Here is a 26,539-nt window from a genome sequence, read left to right as displayed (position 1 = left end):
CCCAACATGGACACTCTAAATACAAAAAAGCCCAACACTTTTGTTTCTGCGTAATCAAGTTTGAAAATTAATAGCACCAAGATTCTTAATGAGCAATTAGGGCCTTGCAGGCTGGTCTCTCCAATGGGCACAGGAGCCTGTGTGTAAACACTGCAGTGCTGACCTGCTGGAACCAGCCAGCCCCCAGCTGGCTGCCCAGGCAGAGACATCCCCATGACTTCTGACAGCTGGCCCTTCAGCAGTTCCACAGGTAAAGGGCTCCAGTGTCCCCCCTCCACTGGGATTCAAGAAAGGAAGAAATCTTTCATCTGAGAGCATGTGGGGGAGCCACCCCCACACCATAAGCACTTTTTACCAGTAGATCATGAAGAGACGCAAGCGATGCACGCACCGTGGCTCTCAGCAGCGCTCTTCTCCCTGACAGTGCCTGAACCACTACCACCAGGGAGCAGTTGAACGGGCGCATGACCCTGAAAATAAAGAGCCAACTCCATGTGGGAAATAAAGACATGCAGACAAATCAGACACAGAAGAACAAGAACAGAGGCAGCAGGCTGCAGCAGGAAACGCAATGCTGCGCACCTCGGAAATTCTGAGTCACTCAAAATTGTTGCCCCAGCCTGATTCTCACCAGCTCCTGATGGATGAAGGTTTACATACTGGCTATTCTGCTTTGCAGTCACTCATCCCAAGATGAGCGATATTCTTCAGCTTGGTAAGCCTTTTAGTAGAGAACCCTCCTAGTAGAAAACCAAACAAACAGACAAATTGCAATGCAGACAAAATGTGACAAGTATCAAGCATAGATAGACTTTCTGATCTGCCAGGAGCCAGAGCTGAAGATCTGCTGCTGAAGTGCTGCTCTTCCTTCCCCAGGCATGTCAGTGGAATCAGTCAGTCACTGACAGAAGCAGGTATGAGGTATTGCAACAGAGAAAAGGATCTCCTGGGCAAGTAGGATCAGGCCATTCCTCTGCACCTGTTTGCAATAGCGTAAAGAGTTTGTTAAACATTAGGGTCAGGAAACTTGCAAAGTCTGTTTTAGACAGTTCCCTGGTGAGGAAGCTACTCAGCTGCTCTTTTAGTTTAGACTAGTGTAGTCTGGAAACAAAAAAAGGCCTTAGCACCACTAGTGACAGCCTCACCATGGCTGGTAGTGGCCCAAAGCATATCTGATGGTTATTTAACAACTAAGGGTGAATGGAGTCCCAGCCTCACTCTCAGCACAAAGGCAGCCACAGGAACACAGTGGCTGGGATCTCAACACAGAAGAGTCCATACTGCAACTTAAATTCCTCTTTCAATCTCAGAGATGTTTTTCATGTTACATAGAACATAATCATGCAGTTTCACAGGACTTATTTTTCCTCCATTGCTTTTGGAATCCAAGTACAGCAGCACAAGCTTCCTTCCGCACCATCCCTCAAAATGCTTCATCCTATGCCGAAGGAGAACTAGTAACAATCTACCCTCAGCACCCGCTGTCAGCAGCCACACAGAGCAAAGCAGCCTTTCCTCCAGCAACTGGGCTCACGCGGGTGGGAATGCAACATCCAGGAGCATTTTCATTAACCATGTGAAGTGCATCACAGGGCTGATTGGCCAGCAGAGCTGAAATTCTCTGGAGTTGTTCAGAGCAGTTTCAATCATTTATAAAAAGGCAAAGACAACAGCTGTGCTTGTAAAGACGGATTCTGAAAAAAAGGAGCTACTAGAAAAATGTACTCTTTAAAAGACCTTTATTTGGGTTGCATGGTTACAATTCTGAAGTCCATTTGTGCTTACAGTTAGATTGTTCCCAAATAATATTTCATAGCTCACCATGTAAACAGTGCATTCTCTATCAGACTAGTGTACAAGAACTTTATAAAATACAGATTAAGTGACTTTTTCATTTGTACACTTTTCAGATTAGTTCACCAAGATCAATTAAAAAGGCAAATAGATTAATTGGCAAAAAAAGTATTGTTGCATTTTTAATATATTAGTACAAAATGGCACAAAAGAAAAAAGGTCATTTTAAAGGCTATAAGCATCAAACGTCTTAAACAGTTTGAATCAGTTCAACTGATTTCAACTTAATTTCATATATCACTGTTGAACTTGGAATTGAACTTGTAATCTTCTTTTCTTCAGCTGTATGAAAGACCTCACATACAACTTTGGATCTGTTCATGGAAACCAAATCACAGCAGTTTCATAACAGTGACATTCAAGTGCAGTTAGGAAGTTGGGAATTTCTGTTCTTCCCAGTATATCTAAGAATTCACAGACTAGAGCTTATTTTCATCTAGCCAAGCTCATTGATGCACACTTCAGATGCAAAGATACCAGACGTGCACATAAACCACGGTATTTCTTAATGCAAGAACTGAAACAAAAACTCCACATAATTACATCATCCACCCTACCTGCCTTTGCAGGAGGCTTCCAGGCATAACCATACTCAATGCCAGGTACAGAGATATATAAAGCATCTGAAAGATTTCAGGCAAACTGAAGGCTTAATTCAAAGGCTTCAGTTACAAAAGAGAGATCACACCAACTTCAGCAACCTACATTTTATTTTTGAACCACCCATATCAAATGGGCAGGTGAGTGGGATGGAAGGGAAAGAGACAGAAAGACATTTCTAACTTAAAAATAAATTCTGAGATGTGAATTCATTGCCTCAAGCAACAATTCAGGAGTTTGTTTTGGCAGCAACATTTAGCAATATCCCAAAAGATAATTACCCGCCCCATCAAAAAAATTATCAGGATTTTGATTAACCCCTAAACCTTAGGAGGTTTTTATGTTTAAGTTAATGGAACAGTTTATGACCTTGACTGTTTTTTTTCTGGTAAGACAGCACCCACATCCAAGAGGGCAGGCAGTTATATTGACAGTAGTACTGAGAATGTTACTTCTCAGGTTAAAACAAGAAGTCTTATAAAAAAAGGAAGTGTGATGAAGTACAGAACCATTATTTTACTCAGCTTCACAATGAGCAAACCATGACTAGGAATTTCCTTTCATAATTTAAATACCAATTACAGTGCTTTCTCCAGAGACTTATTAAGTAGATAACCATATGATGATTCCAAGAAGCAATACTCCAACAGCAAGTATAATAATGAGGATGCATATCTTCTTTCGGGACCTTTGCTGCCAACAGAGAAGAAAACAAGTTGATTGAAAACGGCACAACCACATCAGAAGACTACTCAAATGCTTTTATGGTCCTACTGCTTATGCAATCTAAATTGTGTCCTTACTAACAACAAGTCATATAAAGTTGTTCAAGAAAAAAAAAAAAAAAGAGCTAAGTTATCCACAACTTACTTTTATGGCTATATTATTCAACAGAATGATTTCAGTGGTATTTTCTGGCATACATAATAAACTAATGAAAGAGAATGCAGTAACGTAATGAATGGATGTAATTAGAACACAGGGGGGAAGAAAACATGAGAGAGCAGGTGACCACATATAGAGGAAAATGAGCAATCAATCTGCACAGTAAATGAGGTAGAAATGGTCTGCTAGAAAAAAAAATATTTAACGACTATTAATGTATATACAGAAAAGGACAACGGACTGCAATTTTAAACTGGAAGATTGACTTTGCATCTATTCACAGAGTTATTTTAAAGTTGTTTTTGTCAAGTTTCTTAGGTACAACTTGCTCTTAATGAAAAAAGAGAAAAGAAAAAAAAAAAAAAAAAAGACACCTGACTTAGAGACCCAGTTATATAGATATCACTACAATAAAGTTATGAACTTGTCCAGAACTTTCACATCTCCCATACAGGTCTGTAACTTGATATATCAGAGCACCCAAGACTAGCAGCAGTCTGTCATCCTTTATCTGAAGGATATGGAATCTGAAGGTTTCCTTCACAGCAGGAAAGGAAATTACCAGTGGGTTTCACAGGCTTTTGCTGATAGCCAAGGGATAATAACACTCAAATCTTGGGATTCTAGGCCACAGCTCCAGAAGCAAAGCCAGGCTTTGCTCTGTTTTGCAGAGGTTGTTCTGCCTGGATGGTTTTGGTTTTTTTTTCCCCTTTGAAGAATTACATCTGTGTCAGTTCTTCATTGGAGCTGCCAGTTCTCTGCCCACTACCATGCAGACTACCAAGTTTCTTAACTATTCTCTTCTTCTAGTTTTACTATCTCACTGCCACTTCTCCCATCGTCAGGCTAAGATTTCTTCATTTCATTGTTTCACTTGCTAGAACTCAATACGTTTGCTAGAGTACCTTCCTGTTTTTAAATCTGTGTTCAGTTCTCTCCTTACACTCCCAGTCTCTTCCTTTTTCATCCTGGAGACCACCTCTTGCCAACACTGCATTGAAGTCAAACATTTCCCCTGTAACACTACTTAAGCAAATCAGTGGACTAAAACCATGGCGATCTTATTCCCTCATACACTTGATCGTCATTTCTACAAGTGCTGAAGCAACAGTGGTAAAAGGGGAAAGAAAGGAGAGGAGCCTGGCTTTGCCCAAACAGCTCTGCTGTGTGAATGCACCCCACATGGCAGATGAGTGGTGCATACCTCGTCCAACCACAAACAGGAGTTGTAAGGGTACCAACCATGTGCAGCCTCGTCCCCGCCAGCATGCCTGGGCCTCTAACACTTTCTTGAGGGGGTCAGACCATACAGATATAATATTTGCTTAAATTAAGATAAGTCTGCTGAAAGTGGAAATGATTTTTCAGTGTCTTGGAATAAGGATGAGTTTTCAAGCAAAGGAAAGTTCAAATCTGAAGCAAACTACACAATCCTTTCAAACATGGGCCAACTCTGCAGAGTGTTTGGTGTCTGCTGCAAGACCCAACTGAACAGAAGCTTGTCAAAAGTCTCGATGACCTTCCTTTGAGATCAGAAGATATTCATCCTTTCCCCCTCAAGATAAATCACAAAGTTATTCATTTTAAATTTCAACCAGAAAACTAACACCTTCCACAGAAAATTTTGGCTGCTGCTATTTTTTTTTTCCTGAACTCTGTCAGTATCAAAATAGGAGCCATCAACCGTTCTTAACGTGCCAATTAGTGCCTTCAAATACAGTTCAAGGATGCATCCACCCCTTTCCCTCTCGCACTTCTGAAATTAGCAGGCAATCCTGCAGACATTTTGTCACTGATTTACTGTCCTGGCTACTAGTAACACACACAAGAGGATTTAAAAAAAAAAAAAAGTCCGCAGACTAACTCTGACTTAAGAGGGAAAATTTATTACTAATAAGATTATTTCTAATAAGTTGCCAAAATGTTACACAGAAGTGGCATTTCAAGGTATTTAAAAGGCTTTTCAAAAAATTTTGAGTTTGAAATATGTTTTTAGTATCAGGGTAGCAATTAACGGAAGTTGGATATATACAGCTTTGAGAATATTTTAGACAGCAAAAATTGGTACTAACTGGCAGCATCTTCAGAAGACTTCCCTGCCTATCTTTCCTGCTCCTCCAGTGATCTTTAGAGGCTTGCTCTCCATATACAGGAACTTTTTACTTCTTGAGCTGTAAAAGGAGTGGTTGGTTTGTTTGGGTTTTTTGTTTGGTTGGGTTTTTTTTCAAATAAAGGTATAACTCCAGGTGCTCTGAAACAGCCTGGCTAATTTTACAGGAAACCCAAAGCTTTCAGAGGTCACTGACTTTTGTTTTATAGTGACCTAGAAATACCAACATAGTCTAACATAAACCTTTAAGTAAGTCTCCAAGCCTTGAGGAAATTGATAAGAAAAATCTGAACTGCGTAAGAAAGTGGAAGTCAGGACTACTGAGAAAGGACAGTTACACGCAACTGGCAGTCAGCATTGACGTTACCTGGTAGTTTGCTGCTCTTGACAGCTGCTGGTTTGCTTGCTGCACGTGTACGTCTGCATTTTCGACATTGGCTTCTATGCTGTCTTTATTTTAAAAGGAAAGATATCAAATTGTTGTTAGTCATAACCCAGCCAATGGTTTGGAATGCTGAAATACACTTGAGAGCATATGTAATAGCTGCCCCCTCAACTGCTGGTGTCTTCATCAATACCCAAAGTTTTATACCTTGCATTATGGAAGTTTGACCCATCCTATACCTATGTCCGAGTTTATTTCAGAACCACCCAGGCAATGAGTAGCTGAATTCATGTCAGTAACAGCTCCCCTGTTCTAGATGAAACTTTCAGTACTTCTACTTTTTTTTTTTTTTCTTTTTCTCTTAACTTTTACTTGTCCTCCAACTTGCTACTGGCTACCCTCTGCTCAGATTAAAAAAGTCCCAAGGCCTATGAAAGCAGAGGAAACAGGCACACAAAACACCCCAAGAGGCACGACACTAGTTTGGTATTCTACCATACTGACACAGATTTTTTTTTTTTTTCCTGGAAAACTATGAACAGATTATGGGCTAAGGTTATAGAACAAGCCCTGAAAATGTATGCTGGACACAGACAAGAGCATGGCTTAGCAGCAGACTCAGAAAATGTATTTTCCAATCACATTTAGTTAAAAGAATAAACCTGTCTGCATGGAGGGCAAAGCAGGAACCTATGCTGAATCTGCACACCTATATCATTAGTCAATACAGTAAAACTCCCCACATGAACTCCAATTTTATGTTCAAACAGTTCAAAAACCTACTTTTAAAGACATTTTATACACATGAAAAACTACATAATGTTTTAAACTACATTTTAACCAAACTTTCTTAATGTCTCCCCAGTCACCTCAGCCAGTGTACCCATTATTAGGTTACACCTGATTTGCTTTAGCATGGACATTCTCTTTAGAAGAATTCTTCCAGCAAAAGGAAGTTCTACATCACTGCTCTCCAGAGAAACAGTATAAAAAATTTTCAAAGAACATTTGAATTGGACTTACCTATCACATCACCTTGTTCATGAATCATCATTCCTAGATCTTTAAAAATTTCATTGATGTCCATAATATCTGCCTGCAAGGAAATAATCATCGTATTAATTCACATAACATATTCTAGCACCTCTGTACATTTAGATACAAGTACTGCTCCTTCTCCTCCTGAGTACACAACCATGACTCTTTACAGGATAAAAAAAACCCCTTAATATATTTATTTGGAAGGCTTTTTTGGTACTACGAGACCAAGTTTATCATAATCAAACTAACCAAAGATGAGTATGTGTGCAAAGTACACTTCACATCACATCACAAACAGGACCTCTCGTTACTGAGGGCTTGTCTACACACATCCTTGTATTAGTTTAACCGAAGGGAAAGGCTCATGCCAACTTTGCTTAAAAGCTATCTGGTTAAGCCAAATCAGTAAAAGCATGTGCAGAAAGTATTTTGCATTAGTTTTAGTACACTTAAATTAAACACACACGAATTTCATAAGCACCACAGTTTACAGAAATTACCTCTATAATATGGCCAGGCTATTGCACCTATATTACATTATCCTATTACCATCTGGCTATGATGAAGTGATAGATGCCATGTTACCACTGTGCACATGATCTCTTCTTAACTGATGACTGATTCATGTTTAGTTCAATTCACTGTAAGTTATGGGTGGCAAGGGAGAGATTATTGAAAAATGTACACATAGAATGGACTTTGCCACATGCATCAGTAAGACTTCCTGAAAAACTCCAGTTCCAGGATCTTTCTTGTTGATCGTAGAGATGTCTGGAATCCAGACTGGCTGCAAAAATTTATTTTGTCTTCACATAAGTCTCTTGATGTCAGCATTTCATCACACGTGACAATTTTTTGTGTAGTTTACATCTTGTTTTTAAATGTGTTTAACTTTTTGACAAGCCCTTAATTGCAAAAGTTTGAATGAAACAGAGTATCACTGTATTTCCAGAAGTGTTCAAAAAAAATGCTTAAGAAATGAAGATGTTGAACAATACATTGGGAACACCTGGGAGGAAAGGTATAATTTTGCTTCGTTTATAATCACTGGTAAAAAAAGGTTATTTAATATGACAACTATGTTGGAAAAAGATTTTATGTATTTTTTCTTGCAATCACATGAGCACTCTCTTATTCCATAACTGAAACACTGAAGTTAAATACAGTATCAAAACATGGCTTTCATACAGTAGATTTCTAATGCACATTTCACATCTAAAGGCAATTATTTGTAGTTTTGAAGGAAAAAACCCACATCCACAAACAAACCCTGACTCCTCAAGATTAATGTCTGCAATTAATGATCATGCCACTAAATGTTTTTTCTTTGGAAGCATTAAAAGCATATTTTGCTGTAAAACCACTTGTACTTACCTCAAGCTGCCTAATGGAAGATTCCCTCTCCTCAATAAGACGGAGGTCATCTTCTGTAATTTCTTCATCTTGCACTTGTGCTTGTGGTTGACTATCAAACAAAAAAAACCCCCACCCAGAATGGAACAGGCATGATGAGAAATAACTCAGAAGAATAAAACAACAGTTAATACATAACACATACTTTACATTATCAGTTAACAAAAATGCACATTTTTACCCTTGCCTGTCTAGCTAACAGGGAAGGTCTAACAGTCACACCTTTGGTATAGGAAGCTGCTGCTGTAGCAACGTTGCACATAGCATTGAGCTACCTGATTGGAAATTCCAAGTATGAACACAAGGGCAAAGTTTCTTCTGAATTATAAATTGCAGAGTTTATATCCATCTGAGGCAAAAGCAAGCCAGCCAACAAAACAGAATCTGAGACTGAGAAGCAGTTCTTGGAGAGTAAGAAAGAAATGGGAGATCCCAATAAAAACTGGACCCTTACCACAACTTAGCAGTTTTACTCTGTTCACAGGTTGGACTCTGCTTACCTAAGTTTGGGTCTCAGAAAGCCCACATACAGACTTAGGGCAGCTTAAGGAGATGACTAATGCTGAAGCATGGGAAGAAAAGAGGGAGATGATGTGAACTGCTCCTTTTCCTTCCCACATATTCCATCAAAGCCTCTTCTCTACACTTGTCCTATGGAAGAAAGTCTAACTGAACAACCTATCCCAACTCCCTCCAGAAAAAGGCAACTGATCAGAAAATAAAATTTAAAAAACAAACAAAAAAATTGGCAGCTGGCTTCCCTGCAGGCCATTTATTATTCTGAGCTAGGTTAAGACTTAGTAATAAATTCAGCCTACCTGTCCCAAGAGACAAGTGTTCCTTCTTTGTAGCTATCTTCAGGAGCACCACCCTACATGATCAGTGTTTAAAAATAGAAATAAAACATTATGGCCCTGAAAGGAGCACCATCAGCATTTCTATAATGAGTCAATATTACAGGGCTTATAGTAAGTCAACTTCAAACTGAAACGTGATTTAACATGTTCTCATCCTCATTTTGCTTTATGTATGCATAAAGCAGAAATACAAGCAAAAACATTCAGCTCAGTAACTGCCTGCTAAAATTTACAAGTACAGCAATGTGTATTTGGCACAGAATGAAAAGGCAAAATTGATATGCTAACAAGGAAAAGCTCAATATCTCAAGCTCCTCAGGAATCTCAAATTCTCCATTTTAATATTGCATAGAAATCTGGCAAGTGATTCTTCCCTGTAGGAAAAATCTGTTGATATCTAAAAGTCCAGCAAAAGCATTTAAAAATCTACTAAGAATGGCTTTTGCAAGATTATGGCATGAACCCAGGGGCGGTTCATGTCTTTGTGTGACAAAGGCAAGGAAAAAGTAACAGTTCTCGGGGGAGTTACCAAAACTTAATTCAGCCTTTACTATAAAATCATATAGCACGCATTTTGCAGTATTTGAAGTCAGACCTGAGCTTTTGAAAGTAGCATTGTGGAGGCAAGTTTGACATCGACCACCACTAACACCATTGTAAACAGAGTATAATGGCACATTTTCTGATACTTACAGATACCCTTGAGCTGGCTCTTACTCTGGCTACAAAGTCTTTTTCTTTCTCAGCAGCTTGCCTTTGGAGTCTTTGGAAATTTGTTAGTGCTGTGGTGAACTCCCCCACAAGACGGTCTTTCTGTATTTTTCTTTGACGCTACAGGAGAAAAAGTTTTACCAAGTCAAATGAGCTCAGGCTTTTCAAGGCTTTGCCATTTTCAGGCTGCTCGATGCTAAGGCATATACTCTTTTTTTTCTAAATAGTTGTACAGGAAGGCTGTCTACAAAACCATTAGCAACTGCATGAACAAACCTTCCTTCCCGCTGGGATCATGTAACTCTGCACAATTTACGGTATTGAAAGAGGAAACCAATGTATTTATTTTCATTTAACAGCTGGAAATGAGAAATGGGCAGGGACAAGAAAGCTTCTATCTTCCTTATTATCTTTTGATTATAAAACATACTGTTTAATTATGAAATATTTTGATACCATGAATGCTAAAATATGCAAAGGTGACCGAATGGGGCGGAAGGGTGCAGAAAAGAAAGAACAGGGCACTTCACATGTATTTTACATAAATGCTGGAAATACATATTGAGCTGCATCCAGAAGTGGGTTCATGTCCCCTCTTAAGTGCTTTTTACTGGGCACTCGGGAGAGCCTCCACCATATTTCCCTAAATGTATACATTATATCAACCCTTCCTTCCAAATTTCTGAGAGGTTATAATTTGCCATTTATCAATCTGTTATTTATGCATTTAATTGAGAGGTAGCTTTGATGAAGATGCTCATGATAAAAGGAGTAAAATTAAACAGTAAAACATCTCACCGCCAACTTTTCAGCTCCAAGATAAAGAAACAGAAAAACCATAAAAAACCCCACCCAAACATACTTTGCCTGAACTAGAGGTTATATACCAAGACCAAGTTTTAACACTTCCATTAGGAGTTTACAGCTTGACAGGATGAGCACACACAGATCATGGCCTGCCATTTGAATTCAGTGTTTCAAGACAATTCATTTTCCTAAAGGCTCCTTGGTAACCAGCCACAGACCAGGCAAGTTGTTTGAGTGACAATAACCTGAATCCCTGTTTTCTGGGATCCAGTTGCTCATCCCTTATTTAAGCAATGGATTTCACTAGGATAGGAAACTATAGGATGGCAGACAGGAGTGCGTTCATGACAACAGCTACTTCACATGTTACCTCCTGACGAGATTTTACACCAACCTGGGAAAGAAGCAGTTTAAAAACTGTTACTAAACCAACTTGTACAGCTCCTGTCCGCTTCTCTTAAGAAAGGGAAAAGCCTGTGGACAAGACATAGCACGTATGCTAATCTGAGTGATGTAGAACAGACCTACTATGCATAATCAAATTATTGGGCCACCTTCCCTGCAAGTGGTTTTGGCACACAATTCCTTGACCCTGGAAGCAGTCAGAGTACCTGCAGAGTCAGACTTAGCATCACTGCAACGGATTACAAAGTGCCCAGCTACCTGAAATCACAGGCACAGTGCACTGCCTTGATTCCTACCATTTCAGTCAAGCTACCTCATTCCTGATACATAACACCAACTTTGGAACAAGTCCGGACTGCAACAAAATACTCTTATGTTCTAAGTGTCCCTATTGTGCAAATGTGTTGACTAACTAAACAGCACTTTGAAAGCCCGGTGAGGAGCACAAACATAGGCATGCAGAACTGAAGTCACTCAAATACTCTACATGAGCCAACATGATAGTCAAACAAGCCATGCTCTTTGGTTTTATACCTGTTCGCTTGTTGCAGGCAAAGATCCAAACTCTTTAATGTATTTGTCAGTTTCTTTGGCAAGCTGGTTGGTGTATTGCTGCTTCTGTTGCCTAAAACCAAATGCAGAGTTTCATTAGAGACCACTGGGTTCCTTTGAATTTCACTGATTCTCAGAAAAGCAGCAGTACTAAATGCTCCTCAAGTGCACAAAGCCATCTTTATTCTGTTCTTCATTGTAAAGGCGTGACATCATGGATTCCAGGTGGGACAGATGCTGAAGAAGGTGTGTTCCTTAGCATGACAGCATCGTTACTCACCTTTATTTTTTTGAGGTTTCTCCTATTTTCCTAATGTGCAGCAATAGGTTTCTAGTTATTATGAATATCCAAACATGCTTTTCATAGTTCTTTTGAGTCTATCAATAGTTGGGCACACCTGGTCCTTTCTGAGTTCAGAATAACTGTAGAAAAGACCAAGTTTCTTCTGTGTGGAAGAACATACTGTGGCTTGAATATAATTCCAATACCACAGCCCATGAAAGGTCAATTCCTAATAGTTACTGGAAAGCTTCTCCAAAGAGATCTATATGCTCCCATGATACAATAGCTGCAAACTTAACTGAAAACTTCATGATTTGCTAATAGCTTTAACAGTGCTTAAAATAAAAAGCCTTGTCTTCAACAGCATTGCTATTTTTGTTTTTTTTTTTTATCTCTTTGCTTCTGATATTATCACACACTCCTTTACCAATCTTCATACTTTTTTCCTGGAGCAACTCAAATGCTTTACCTGCTTTTGCATCCTCCTCCCCAGTGTATATAAAAAGGTTTTATCTGGAAAGCTATTAGCAAACAATCAACATCAATATTTAAAATAATAAAATAACTCTTCAGATACATACCAACATGAAAGGAAAGGCCAAGCGTTCAGACAAGTGAAAAAGGGACAGATGAAAACTCAGGGAAAATTACCATATATATTACCTCCATAAAGCGACTGGAACATGACCTTCACAACAGTTTCTATCCTGTTTAGTTGTGAATTTATGCCCAGATCCTGTCTGGTTACTGCAGAAACTGTATATGTTGATCTTCACCTATTCACAGACTCCAGTAGCATATCTACTGTGGATTGTACCTAGCTAATGTTATGGGCCCTGAACTCAGGCTATTATAAAGCAATTTGGCTGTTCACACAAGATGAATGTGATACCTTTGGTCCAACACACACCTCCTCCTACTATTCAATGGCCACAGTGGGGCATTAACCACACTGAAGACTGCCAACTTTCTCAGGGTTAGCACAACACATAGCTTACATGCATTTATGATGCTAAGATTAATGTGGTAAAGCAGTTTAATGGAAAAAAATCATACCGGTTCATTAGACCACACAGAGAAGCAGAGAAGAGCCAACTGTCTCTGCTAGTGGCGTATTAATGAAAGTGCACCTTCAGGTGACTGAACTACAGCACAGCATCTGCCTTGGAGCCTTATTTAATTTCTGCTATTTTAGCATTTCTGGTACATGTTTATTCTATAATGTCATCCCTTATTGTAGCTTTCATCACTAAAAAGACATTCCCCTCTCTCCCCCAGTATCATATCTCACAAACTTCCCCCAATATATTCATTACCTTGTGAAACTGATACATACAGATTTGAAAAGTTGACTGGAGTGGAGGGGTGCGGGTGTTTGTTTTTTAAACAGTGATAGTGCTTCTGGTCCTGCCACTTTCCCTTTGCTGACATACAGCATGGGTTTTATAGATGTATTGATACTGCAGGCAACATACATGGGCAAACCAGCTGACTTGAGTTTACAGACTACCCAAGATTAATTTTAAAAAGCGCATCTCAACATTTAAGTTTCAAGTATTTCTCTATCCTTGCCTTTCTTGGTGACATCAAGTACTCTGCCTAACAAAAACCCACCTCATCACCTACCAGGAGACTGTTTACAATGCAATGAAATTAAACATTTTCATGTGAAGTACTCACAGCTGTTGCCTCAACTCAGGCGTGTCTTGTGGTGTTCCAAGCTGATGTAGTATTCTTTGTATTTCAGCAGCTGTTTGTGAAGAGTAAGAGAAATTTTAATGGGGCATAGACAATTCCCTGCTTAATTTTATGCATGTTTGCTTGACAATTCTAAAGCCATAGAAGTTGACAGAAACTGATACTCAAGACTTTTTCAACCTACTACAAAGACTCCACTTAAGAAGTGCCAGAACAACTAGTGAACGGTTTTTGCCAAGTCAAAGACAAAGCCCAGGGTTTCTTATAAAGGATGGGAATGTATTCAAGTGCCTAGGTAGAAACATGCCATTTAAAGATCAGTTAATAGTTTCACTATAATAAATATAAATCAAGCCTTTAAATATTAATTTTTAAAATAAGCAGTACAATTCTTATTCTGGTTTAATCGTATTTTACGCATGCCATTTTGGAAAGCCATATGAAAGACTGCCATGACATTATCATACACAAATATCTCAGAACCAGTGCATTAATGAAGAGACAGCAACAACGCATTCATGGGCTTAAGATAAATTAACAAAAAACAAACAAACAAAAATGTCCAGGTTTAAATTGTAATTTTGAGATCCTTACATTTTTAAATGTGGGATACACTTAAAAATCACTGGTGGTTTGTATTTCATATATTAGTTTTGAACTGCAAGAAGTGACACATCATCTGAGCCTTAGTTTCAGCTTAATGTATTTTACTGTCACATGAGAAAGCAAGGAGAAAAATGGACAGACACTTCAAGGATATGCAGTTTATCACACTGCAAAACTAATAACCTTGACATATTTTATCTCAGCTTAAAACCCTCACATCTTCTAAAATGAAAGAATACATATGCAAAATAACTTATTTTTGTTTGACCTCAGCTAGGAGTAGACTTCTCTTCCCTGTATTTCTGTGGCCCTCCCCAGGCAAACTGGTGTACCACACAGTCAATAGAAAATATGACAGTATAGTACTTGGGATCCTCACTTTACTAGCACACTATCTTTTTTTCCTGAATACAGTTTAAATTGCTGTAAAAAGCATCTATAAGTAATGAAGAAAACCATAAAAAAAAAAAAAGAGTATTTTCCATATACCATGGAAGAGATCTGTAACAGACAGAACTTCAGTTGCAAGACAAAAGTTACCTATGACTTATGTTAAGCAGTTTGATAGAACTGGAATTTCTTAGAACATTTTAAGTAATAATATTAAGTCTAATCTTTGTTTCATAGCAAGTCTCCAATTAGATTATATTGGATTTTCTACACTGCTTTACATAACGTCCCGATGTCAACAACTGCTATAGCCAGGTATACCTGTGCATACCCAGGTAACAAAGATATGAAAAAAGGGGAAAGTTAGTACCTAAGTTTTGCATGAGGTAAAAAATCAAATACTTCAAGGCAGAAGTCTTTGGGGGAATTGAGTGGACATAAGCTGCTGAAAGGATTATTGAGGGGAACAGCACTGTAAGATGGGTTTCATGCAGCTTGTATTTTAATTGAGCTGGAAAGCAGCAAAACATAAGTCACAATTTTTGAATTTTGCCTACAGTCGCCACCTTCCACCAAGCACCAGCCCTTCCCTGCCCAGTGGAGGCCTCCAACCTGCCGGGTCCGGGGAACCGGCCAGCCCACTGTGCTTCTCCTGGGCAGCTGGGGTGGTCACGTGAACTGATAAATACCGACTTGGGGTAATTAAGCCTTCTTTTTATGTTCAGTGTAATGCATTGTTTTAAAACAAACAAACAAAAAGGTAACTGGCTCGTGTTATCTTCAACAGTGTGAAGTTTTAATATCTATAAAACTGAACACAAATTATCCTTTATTTGTTCCAAGGCACTCTCCCTTCTGATTCAAGGGCCAAGGAGCTCAGTGATTCTGTATGTACTTTTACAGGGAGAATTAAAAAAAACCAAAACAAACTGCAAGCCCTCTGCTAACAGCTGTTTGCACTGCAGACAGAAAAAGTACCGGTGTGTCCTACTGCCACCTAGAGGTGCATTATTTAACTGCAAATAAAGTAAATACAGGTTCGTGTTTTAAATAAAAGCCCTCACTCGAAAAATTCTCTGAAACAAAGCCTATAGTGAAAAAATTCGCATTCCAACTTAGTTAGATACTTATCCTACTTCTAAAACTGAACACAACTAGATAATTGAGGGGAAATTAAAAGCCAGCACCGCGTAGCTAGTCAGCTATACAATTGCAGGCAGGGAGAAGTTCATCCCAGTTCAGGTCTTGTGATTCAAGAATTCAGCACAAAATTAAAACACCTTTTACCAAGAAGTCTGTACGTATGCATCAAAACAGCAAAGTTCTAACAGGTTTTCAAATCTCAAGGGGAAAAACTAAAATAAAATAAAGAAAAAAAACCCAAGGACTGAACTGACATCAATTTTTCTGGGCTCCCTGTAATTTAGCATTTTCCACCTTAACCTTTTACAAGGATATTATCCAGAAAAAAAATAGCATTTCTCTTTTCAATTTTTTGTTCATATGAAGTATACTGCATTGAAAAGTGAAACATTGCTTATTCAAGTAAGCAAACAGAAACAAGGCAGAGCAGTAAAAGTAAATTTTGGCCAACAGTCTTCAGCAGCACTCCTGAAGTTATCTTCATAAAAAAAAAAACAAAAGCAAGTTGGTAGGACCAGTATAACACAGGAAGCAGAGAAGCTGACCTTCCTGAAATCTTGATTTACAGTACACACCTGCAGGTTGATGAGTTAATGAAATCCATCCTTTGTACTCCTTCATATTAACATAAACATGCTGGAGTGTATACAGGCTAAAAAATTTATTTTTTATAGTCTCATAATTCTTTTGGTTTGGCCTGGTTTTTTTTACAGATTTCTTACTGTAGCTATTAATCCTTCAGACATTTGACATAATATTATAAATATAATCACAAAACCATCTGAACCACAGACATTTGTCCAGACTCATGAACTCGTACAACTTTATTGATAAAAACAAAATTTAAAATAGGCTTTAAGACATTACCACTTGGACCATAGAGGTAAAGTGCCTTTTCCCCCTCACACGCACACACAGAGATCTTATAGAATCTGAAAGCAAGAACTGGCTTCAAAACTGCTTTGTTAAAAGTCAATATCCCTTCCTTTCCTCAAGGGAAACGCAGGGTAGCCTCAGCCTGTCCTCCTGAAGGTTAGACTGTAGAAACATCTCTGCTGGGTCCTTTCACTGCCCCATTTGGGAAACAAGCAGGGAGAGGCTCTTGGCACTGAAGGGGGAGAGCAAAACTACGGGAAACCTGGGATTACTTCTCATAAAACAGACAGCCCTAAGTTTCCAGCTTCACTGCTGATGGTGGTATTTATAAAGGTACTGCCTCCCTTGTTTAACCAGCTTTTTGCCCCTGTGCAGGGAGTTCAGGCTGGCACATTAAGGCACCCGGCAACTGTTTTGGTGCCTCTCAATCCATCAGTAATGTTCAACTGTCCCCGAGAGCCAAAGACTTAGACCCAACGCACGAAGTCCTAGCTCTGCACTGCAAACATACTGGTAACAGTGAGGGACCAAAGATCAGAGCACAGTTTTGACGGGTTCCTAGGTTACCTCACCCTTTATGTTTTTCCCTTCCCCACTTCGTCATTCTTCCAACTTCCCAAGCAGCTCTGAAAGACAGGAATAATACGACTACTAGAGGTCCCTCCTGACCTTCTGGGCATTACCAATCCTGTAACAGAGGCTGACTGGATCTTGTGCATGATTTTAAACCATTTCAGTGCAAAGTCTGACACTCAGGTTCCTTGGGTATGTACAGCTAGCTGCTAGACTTTGTTCAGGAGCTGCAAAGGGCGCACACTGTGTACACATAGGTGTTCTTCACCAAAGTCACCTGGATATGGCAACAGCCTCTGTCAGGGGCGCGCGAACTCCTGCAGCCACTTCTACACTGAAGATCAGGGTAGATGTTTGCATATAATAAAGAGCAACAGCTCTTTCAGGGCTCATACTGCAACCCTGCAGGAGTAGCACCTTGCCAGCTGTAGGCTGGCAATGAGCCACCGCAGAAGGCAAGCCCCTTGGGAACTGCGCAGCGCAGGAAGCAAGGTGTACAATATCAGGCAAGCAAGGTGCATTTTCTCCAAGCAACTGCTGTCTCCCATGCAAAAGAAAAGAATCTCACTTTTTCCACCTGAAAATGAGTCTTGTATTAGAAAGAAGCAATACCGTGTTAGTAAGAAGACTTTTCACTTGTCTTTGCAGCATTCCTGATCTAAATCTCGTAATACATAACTATTAGCTGATGAAAGGTACTCGGCTACTCTCAGACTGGTCACATGCTCTGGAACAGGTCAGACACGGTTAATGATGAGCCAGAGAAACAATTAAGGCCTAACCTGAATTTCTACAGGGAAAATTATTTAAGAGTCAGCACATGTTTACTTTTACTCAGCCAAACAGTGGTTCCACTTCTAGTCAGTGGAAGCTCTCCCTCTAGTTAAAGGGAACAAAAAAAAGGGGCACAGAAGAAAATTAGTAATACTGTCTCGTATAAAAGGCCTCCTTTTCTCTACATGAGTTACAGGAGTAGTGAGATTTACAGTGGAAATATTTACATTTTTTAACAGGTAGGAGTATTTAAGAAACATGTTCTGGCCAGATCTGCAATACATACTATTTTTTCCATAGATAAAAATATATTTCACATATTGGATCACACATTATCCTTGCTTAACAGCTGGCTTTTAGCTGGCTGGGAAAGAAGAAAGTTTCATCTTCATTCTCCTCATCTTCCCTTGTTTTTCAGCCAGCTCTGCAAAGCTGTTCCATTACCACAAGTAAATCCACATTGACATAACTGCTGCTTCTGCTCCTTGAACATGAAAATGTTTAATATCACACAGGAAGTTTCAAACTTAAAGATACAGATAAATAAATTAATACAATACAATGAAGACCAAAATGTAAACAACTTCTTTCCTCTAAGAACATAGGAGCAAAGAGTATTACCCCCAACTGAGAATTAGTAATCACTGTACAGGCTGTAACACCACAGTACTGTTGCAGAATAAAAGGGGGAAAAAACCTCCAAACCCTTCAGTAAAATCCTAATGTTTAAAAGGCAAAGAACTAAGAGGAGGGAAATGAAGAGTGAACTGTAGGTCACGCACCTTCTCTGGCAGGACTGAGAAGTGTCCAAGCACCATGTTCATCCCCAGCATAAGACAAGGGAAACTGAGGGTGGTCTTACTTTGGAACACTTGCCAGTAACTCCAACTACAGGAGAAGCTTTCCCAGGTTACCTACAGTCATCTCTCTTCCCATCTCAACCTCCATTCTGTTTAGCATTTGGGAAACCAAACTTTAAACTTCAAGTGGCCATGATCAAGCTTGTTGCTGCTTTACAGCTGGAGAGTGAGGTGAATCAACACATAATCCACAGAGTTCTAAAAAGAAGGCCACAACATAGAAGCATGAAATTAGGGAAAAAAATATGTTTAATGAGTGCTGCTTATTACCCCTTTGCAGCCTGGAACCTCACTTCTTACTTGGATCACACAAGATCACATTACAGCCACGCAGCAGCAGTTCCCTTCAGTTCTACCGTCCAAGCCAGACCCACCACATCACCCAATTTCATAAAGCTACAGTCTAATGCTTCCAGAGGAAATGCAGCACCTGTTGGGTGTGCTTGGAAAAAACACCAGCAGCAACAGGAGCAACAAACACTGAGACATTGTACTGCAGAGGACAAGAACCAGACAAGCAGGCAGGGCAAGTACAATGAAACCTGCCCTACAGAACAGCAAGGCTTGGGACCTGTCATGGGAAGAACGAGCAGAGTACTGTTCCAACCAGCAGCTACAGCTGCTCCTGAATATTAATGGTGTAATGGTGAGGGCCCCCTCCATGCCCCTGTCTTTTACTTAAAAAGGGACAGATAGGGTTTTAGTCACTGCCTAAGGTTCACAGGACTAAAACTAACAATGGGGATTTAAAGCCATTGATTTTCAGTCATCTTCCTAGCTCCTGAGCCCAAGCAGAATAAACAGAATCAGCAAAGCGTTCCTTTGTGTGCACCAATGCAAAGTCTGCTCCACATGAGGCTCAAGCTCAGCTATGGCTTCATACAGCAAATAAGCAGTGAATACAACACCAGCACAGTCACCATTCAGAAATGCTTCATCAAAGACCTTACACGCGCTGCCACCGGTTGGGTAACTATGAAGAAATGTCCTACTTGTTTCCAGCTGAACAAGTGAGTCAACAAACAGCACATCCAGTTACAGATTAAGTTGTGTGGAATCTAATAAACTTCAGAGTCACTTCAGAGCAGGTAATTGGAACAGAAGAATTATTTGTAAAAATACACCAGTTCTAACTGCTTTTGCCTGGGGACAACAGACTTCCTCAATTTATTCAAATCCAATTCAATGTGTTTTCCTTCTGCACTTCAACTGAGGATACTAGACTAAAGAAGGACAGATGCTGCAGATAACATTTCTGGATCAATCTTTTATAAAAAGCTGTTACACATAGCAACCTAATGTAGTTGCAATAAATTCAGCAGACTCAAGTTTTCTGTATGAGCGTTAAGTGCCTCTTTAAAGCTGCTAGTATAGTTCACACTCACTAAAATTTTAAATAAATCAAAATGCCAGTGCTGTACACCTTGCTAATTCTACTTTAACCAAGAGTGACAGTTTCACTAGAGGAATCAAATCCAGGACACCAGCCAAAAGACCCCAGCTTAGTAAAAAGCACCCTCATGCCCAAGAGCTCACCTAATTGGAATCAAGTATGTAAAGCTTCAGTAATTTGGTTTTAAGTCATTTGCTTTATTCTGTCTTAACTCAGTGTTTAACACTGATTATTCTAAAACAGGATAATACATTGGCACAGAAAAACAGTAGCTGAAGTATGTGTGGGAAGAAGAAAATAAAATGAGGATGGAGATGAAGATTGTCTTCAGAGCTCTAAGGACTAAAGACTTGTTAAGCATGGAAGAGTAGGAAAACATCAAGTCTTGTACCCTTTCCTGTTGGATTTTTTTAGAGCTTCTAGCATTTCTAAATAGAATCATTCCCCAAAGTGACCAGGAACATCAGTAACAACGTCTGGAGTTCAGGATCTGCCTCTAGTTTCTTCAGTGCTGTTGTAATTATTTCATGCTAGTGTACTACCCTCTATAAAGGTCTTTCAAGGACACTGTGAAGTAGAATTGAAATAGCGCCTGTTCTTCTAATGTGGGCGTAGAGCACACTAAATACACAGTTTAAGTGCACAATAACTGATCTTGTGATCAATTATTACAGCTCTGCCAAGGGGAAGTCATTAAATCAAGTTACAATCACTTTATATTCATATCCTAAAACGCCGCTGGTAACTCCCTAAAACCCCAAAGTTTGAATGCTTCTCTAAAGAAAACCAATAGCTTATTAAGTTATGAAAAGGATGCACGATTCTCCAGTAAACAGTAGCTGCACAAACACCATAAACCCAGCCCACCTACATGAAGAAAGCTTGGTTTTTTAAGGTCAAGTCATTGACACAGGAAGGTAACTCAGGAGCTAACACAAAAGCAAAGACATGCAACACATCACAGACTGATTGACATAAGCAAGTAGCTGTCACTCCTGGCATCACTCACAATCAACCACTGACCTGGGTTTATTCTGAGCCCTAAGTGCAGTGCAGCCTCCTGCACAGCAGTTATATATGAGATTTGATAGAGGGCTCTCTGCATAATCAAACTGCCATGCAATCTCCTCTTCTCCTGTCTGCAAAGGGGAAAATCCAATAGAATTGAACTGGAATAGGTATTTTAAGTACCTTAGAGAGGCACTGACATGAAACTCTCTAGAGATGGGAAGGACCATGAGGACCCCAGCCACACCTCTTCCCCTCTCTCTGCTGCAAATGCAGGCTGGTTTGCAAAAAAGTTAACTTGTCTAGGTGAGTCCATTTATACTTGCTCCAACAACAAAAGCAACAGTTGCAGACAAACTGTGGATATCTTCACTGGTCACCTTGTATTTATGAATTGCACAGTGTTTTTACAATTGCTATTTAAATGTCTTCCATTTAGAGATGGCTTAATTTACAGAGCTCTTCTGTCCCCGTCGCCCCCAGACTAGTTAACTAAGGCAGAGCAAAACAGTCTAAGACAAGGAAAATTCTGCCTTTCCTGCACATACTAACACAAATAGCGCTCTGGGTTGTACACGGAAGACACATTTTTCACTCTATTCTGCCGCTAGCATAAATAAATCCCTGTCCCTCTTGTGCAATGTCATCCACATAAGACACAGTTTCATATTGCATTTCCCGTAGAACCAAAATATTTTTAACAAACAAGACAAAACACAGAAAAGTATTAACAAAACACTCCAAATTCATAAACAAATCTGTGAGGCATAATACCTTAAATAGATATGCTACTTTACATAGAACAAAGCCTTTAGGAACAGCATGCAAATAATTAATGCTTGAAGTTTTCAGTAATAGTTCATTTCTGAAAGAACTGTGGGCTTCATGACTTTACCTTGTTGCAGAAAGACAGGCATTTAGAAAGACCTGAAATATCTGAATTCCTCCTCCGATTATCCTCCATATTCATGTTATGAATTGGATAAAGCAGATCCAAGTTCAATTCCTCGGCTTGGAAAAGCCCACGAAAAGGAATGTGGAGGACCATAATGGATACTTAAAACCCCTAAATAACCAGCCTTTCCCAGGTTTTACTGAAACTTCATCCTAAATCCAAGAATCCTTCCTGACAACAGCAACAATAATAAAAAAGATCTGTTCCAACTAGTATGTTCCCACAAAGTTAAATTCTGGTTAACTGCAGCTAATTGGAAATTTCTGACAATATCATTGTTAAAAATCTCAACAAGCTCTACTTTAAGCCTATTTGCTTTAAAACCACACCTGTACAAAACCGCACTTTAAATATAGACAAAACAGAATTTTGTTTTCATACAGGCTCCGATTTCAACACTTCAGCAATTTCATTTACTTTTCACTTGCCCATCTGTATCCTTCTTTAGCTAAAGAATAATCATGCAAAACTGTTAGTGATACAAACATAGTGGCAGACATAGTTTTTCATTAATGTTTCAGCCTGTTTTGCTGAACGTTTTAGCTACCTACCGGGCTTAAACCACAACAAAAAGGCATATATCAGAAACCTAATATTCTTCAGGGTTTAATCTAAGTTTATGAATTTCTACAGTCACATAAACTGAAAGGGAGAGTCATATAATGGATGTAATTCAACTCCCATTTTAACAACATTCAGCAAAAATACTGGCTTACTGAAAACTTGGGATGCAACAGAAATTGGACAATCTTGCTGTCACAGGAGAGGTATCACATGACAGAGGAATCTCAGCTGGCTGAAGTTGACCTTCTGGGAACGTGCTCTGTATGAATTGATGTTTGTGCTACCTTAATGACCAGAAAAGAAAGTCAGCAGAAAGCAAGAGCACTTATGAGAAAGAACCTCTCAAAGCCAGACAGACTCCCTCTAGCTATATGTGGATTGTGGCTACTGAATTTTATTTTATTTTTATTATCTTGCAGTATGCAGAGCATATGTTTCTCCAGCTGGGCTGATTTTCAGTGTGCATGAACAAGTCAAATACTCTATCACTAACCTTGCCAATACTGAGCAAGGGTAGATTATACCATTCTTACTGACTTTGCAACTACCACTACACAAAATCCTGCCATGACCTTTATAAGCTGGAAGAGTTGGGAAGGGAGAGGTAGGGAGGGAATACGAATGCCTCACTTCAGTTAGCGTAGGTTCTGTAACTGATTACAAACCAGAAATTCTCTAAAACTCAAAGACCGGGTGTACTTTATCAACGCCAGGCTTTGTTCTGTGTTCCCAAGCAAAAGGCAGCAATCTACACTGCTTCTAAACCAATAGCTCCCAAACCCTGGCTTAAGATGCCAGGGGAGACACGATAGCTATCTATCCAGCCTGTATCATTCTTGCTTTTCTTGGGGGATTGCACTGAGTGACATACTCAGTAGCTAGAAAGAATATATGAGGAGCAAAGCAAAACAAAGTCATACAAGTCTGCTTCCTCAATGACCCACACATAGGAGACAGACTTGAGAAGAAGTATGAGGGGGGAGGAAAAACCACCGCTGGTTACTTCTTGCACAGTTCCTGTCAGAGACAAGAGTCAAATCTTTCCAGCTGAGTAGAAAAGGCCCCTCCTCCTCTAACCATACCCTTCCTACTCTGACAACTCTGGAGTTGGCCCTGTAGATGAATGCAACTCCCGTTTTGCTTCCTCTCGGGAACATCTTTTTTAAACAAAATGCTTTCCCCCTTTTTGCTTCACACAGAGAATCAATTCTTTAAAATGCAGAAAACTGTCAGATTTCAAAGAACTGCTCCCCCTCATCTTCACAGTTGTAAGAAATCTGAAATTAACGTATTTTAAAGTGTTTAAATTAGGCTTTTTGTTTGTTTTACTTATTCTACTTTCATCTTTCCATTTGTTGAAAGACCAGATTTCTTCTTGTACAATTTGTTACATGCTCTTTAAGAAGAGGACGAGGGGTGGGGGGAATCACAATAGGGACTCAATGCTCTCATCCTACTAGGCATATCCCTAGTATGGTAAATGAACATGCCTGATAGAAATACAGATTTGTAAGCAGACAGGACTTGCTTTGTCACAAAGAAATATTTTTTGCTAGCTCACCTTGTTTCTGTGCATCACACTCATTCCTTTTCTATCCAGTTGCTGTAAATAAGTGACCAACAGGAAATATTTCAAGGAAATACTGAAGGCAGGCATTGAGATTTCTCTCAAGTTAATAGCAGCTGCCATTAAGCTGCCACGTAAGTGAGAGTGCAACCTATGAAATCCAGTTCTGGAACTACTGCTCCTTCAGCAAACACTGATTAAAACACCTTGATAATAGGTTCTCCATCTGCAAAGCCCAGACAGGTTGGAGCTCTACACCCTGCATCATTCCCTATATTCTGTTCTCCATATTCAGAAAGTTAGGGACAAACTTCAACCACCTTTAAATTCACATTTCAAAAGTCCAACACAATGTGTGTCATCTAGATTTTATGATCAGATACAAGATAGGCCTGGAATGAGAATCAGAGTTACTTTGGACCAGATTCCAGACAGACAGAATTTCAAACCTTAATCATAAGTTGTGTTCTAGTAACACAGAAATTTAGCAGCTGCCTAAGCCTAAGAGGTGCCAAAGCTCATTATACACTTCTCTGGTTTTATTATTTAAATCTGAATTTTCCTTATCTGTTTACAGATCTACTTCTCACCACAGTTAACACAGACCTGAAACCAACTAGCGAGCTGCAGCTCACAGGTATTGCTGACCTCACCACCAAGTTTTGCAATTCCAGCTGCTCAGTGGAACAGTTTTAACAAAAGGTACCCAGAAACGGTCTGCAGACTAGTTCCCTCAATCTCAGCTCAGAGATGCTGCTGATAAGCAAAACATGAGTTTCAGGCTGAGGAAACTAGACTCCATTCCCTAAATGTTACCAAGTGATGTTACAATCACTTATTTCTGCAGAAATGCTGGAAACGCAAAACAGAGCACAGATCCTTGTTTAAAGAACAGCTGTAAGAACCTCCTTTTCACGGAATGCTCTGGGGATTGGGATACCAAACACATATAGGTGCCTTCCTGGCCTAAGTTTCCAAGAGAGCTGAGAGTGCAGACAGCAGCATATGCTGCTTCCCATTAGTTAGCTCAATTATATCTTCAAGGTCCTAAAAATGACCCTCTCCTTGAAAGAAACTCAAACAGCCCACAACAGATAGCATTTACTGTAGTGGGTCATCAGCGGTTCAGGCAAGGCAGAAGCAATTTACAACTCTAACACACCTTCAACATAACAATTAACTGCATGATTGGATCAACAGATCAAAAGAATCTGTTCTTTAAATTTAAAAGGGTGCTAAGCTAACCCAGCTGTTACCTGATACAAATACAGGTCCTCTTCCATTACCATGGAAAAACCCAAACCAAAGAAAATACTATCTTGCAACTGATTTAGTTATTGGTGTGCTAAATAAAGGTGTGCTAAACCAGCAGAGAGGTGAACTTTGCTTGTCAATCAGTAACAGTGGGCTATGTGAACTAGGAAAGAACGTAGGTAAGGATCACAAGTATTAATATGACAGCAGCATCATGTAGATGCATTATGAAATGTGAGGTATTAATATATGTATTTCATTTTTTAATATGCCATACATATACAAGGAGTTAATCAAGAACCAGATCAAATTTATTACTTGGAGGGTGTGTGTGTAATAATTCAACCCTGAAGAAGTGTTACAGTAAAAATTGTTGTTCCGACCGATGCTGCTTCCTATAAAACTCTGGTATATTATGAAATCTTGGCAGCACAGTGTTGTCTGATTCCGGAAGTTCTTCTGTATTTCTCCCACGAGTTAAAGGGCCAGCTTCTAGCTGGAAGAGCCAGCTTCCTTTCAACTAATCTGTATCTCATCTGTATCTCTGTAGTAGTATTCACAGTTTGCTTGCATGTTTAGCAGAAGTGTGAATTAGTTTTCAGGGACCTCCTGAAATGGTTCTGTAATCTGAAACCAAACTCTATTAATCTTACTCTGAAAACCAGAATATCTACACAGCTCCAGGTTAATCAAGAACAATTCAAATCTGTTGACACATCTCACAAGTGCTAAGCATTTCTGGACTGAAGTGCAAAATCAAGTCAACTGCTTAGAAGGCAAAATATGGATTTAGGGTCAAGATTCCTGTTTCTCTCCCACTCCCTCCCTCCCTAACCAAGATCATAAATTGCAGTCTAAGAGACACCTCCTCAGCAGCTGACTAGCTCTATAGCTCCCTAAGCTTGCAGGTTTTTCCCCATTTGACCTGGAAGTTCCTGCAGCTCACATCTTCCAACAGAAAGCTGGACAGGTACT

General features: G+C 39.5%; 1 protein-coding gene across 4 annotated transcripts in view; it reads right to left on the bottom strand.

Annotated features, from left to right (window-relative positions):
* Positions 1-1,722: 1,722 nt before the first annotated feature.
* Positions 1,723-26,539, bottom strand: part of STX7 (syntaxin 7) — a 34,834-nt gene continuing 10,017 nt past the window's right edge. For 3 of the 4 annotated variants that reach the window (XM_030022916.1, XM_030022918.2, XM_030022917.2), the window contains exons 3-10: positions 13,584-13,653; positions 11,603-11,693; positions 9,839-9,976; positions 9,107-9,159; positions 8,250-8,340; positions 6,858-6,930; positions 5,817-5,899; positions 1,723-3,147 (exon numbers count right to left, since the gene is read on the bottom strand). In XM_030022916.1, the coding sequence (XP_029878776.1) occupies positions 3,058-3,147; positions 5,817-5,899; positions 6,858-6,930; positions 8,250-8,340; positions 9,107-9,159; positions 9,839-9,976; positions 11,603-11,693; positions 13,584-13,653 (689 nt within the window). In that variant the 3' untranslated portion in view covers positions 1,723-3,057. Of the gene's footprint in view, positions 3,148-5,255; positions 5,511-5,816; positions 5,900-6,857; positions 6,931-8,249; positions 8,341-9,106; positions 9,160-9,838; positions 9,977-11,602; positions 11,694-13,583; positions 13,654-26,539 lie in introns of those variants that run through there. The other variant, XM_041125439.1, reaches the window with a different exon arrangement.

The sequence above is a fragment of the Aquila chrysaetos genome, chromosome 8 (assembly GCF_900496995.4).
Source record: "Aquila chrysaetos chrysaetos chromosome 8, bAquChr1.4, whole genome shotgun sequence".
Classification (NCBI taxonomy): Eukaryota; Metazoa; Chordata; class Aves; order Accipitriformes; family Accipitridae; genus Aquila; species Aquila chrysaetos.
This window is presented reverse-complemented; position numbering and strand designations above follow the sequence as displayed.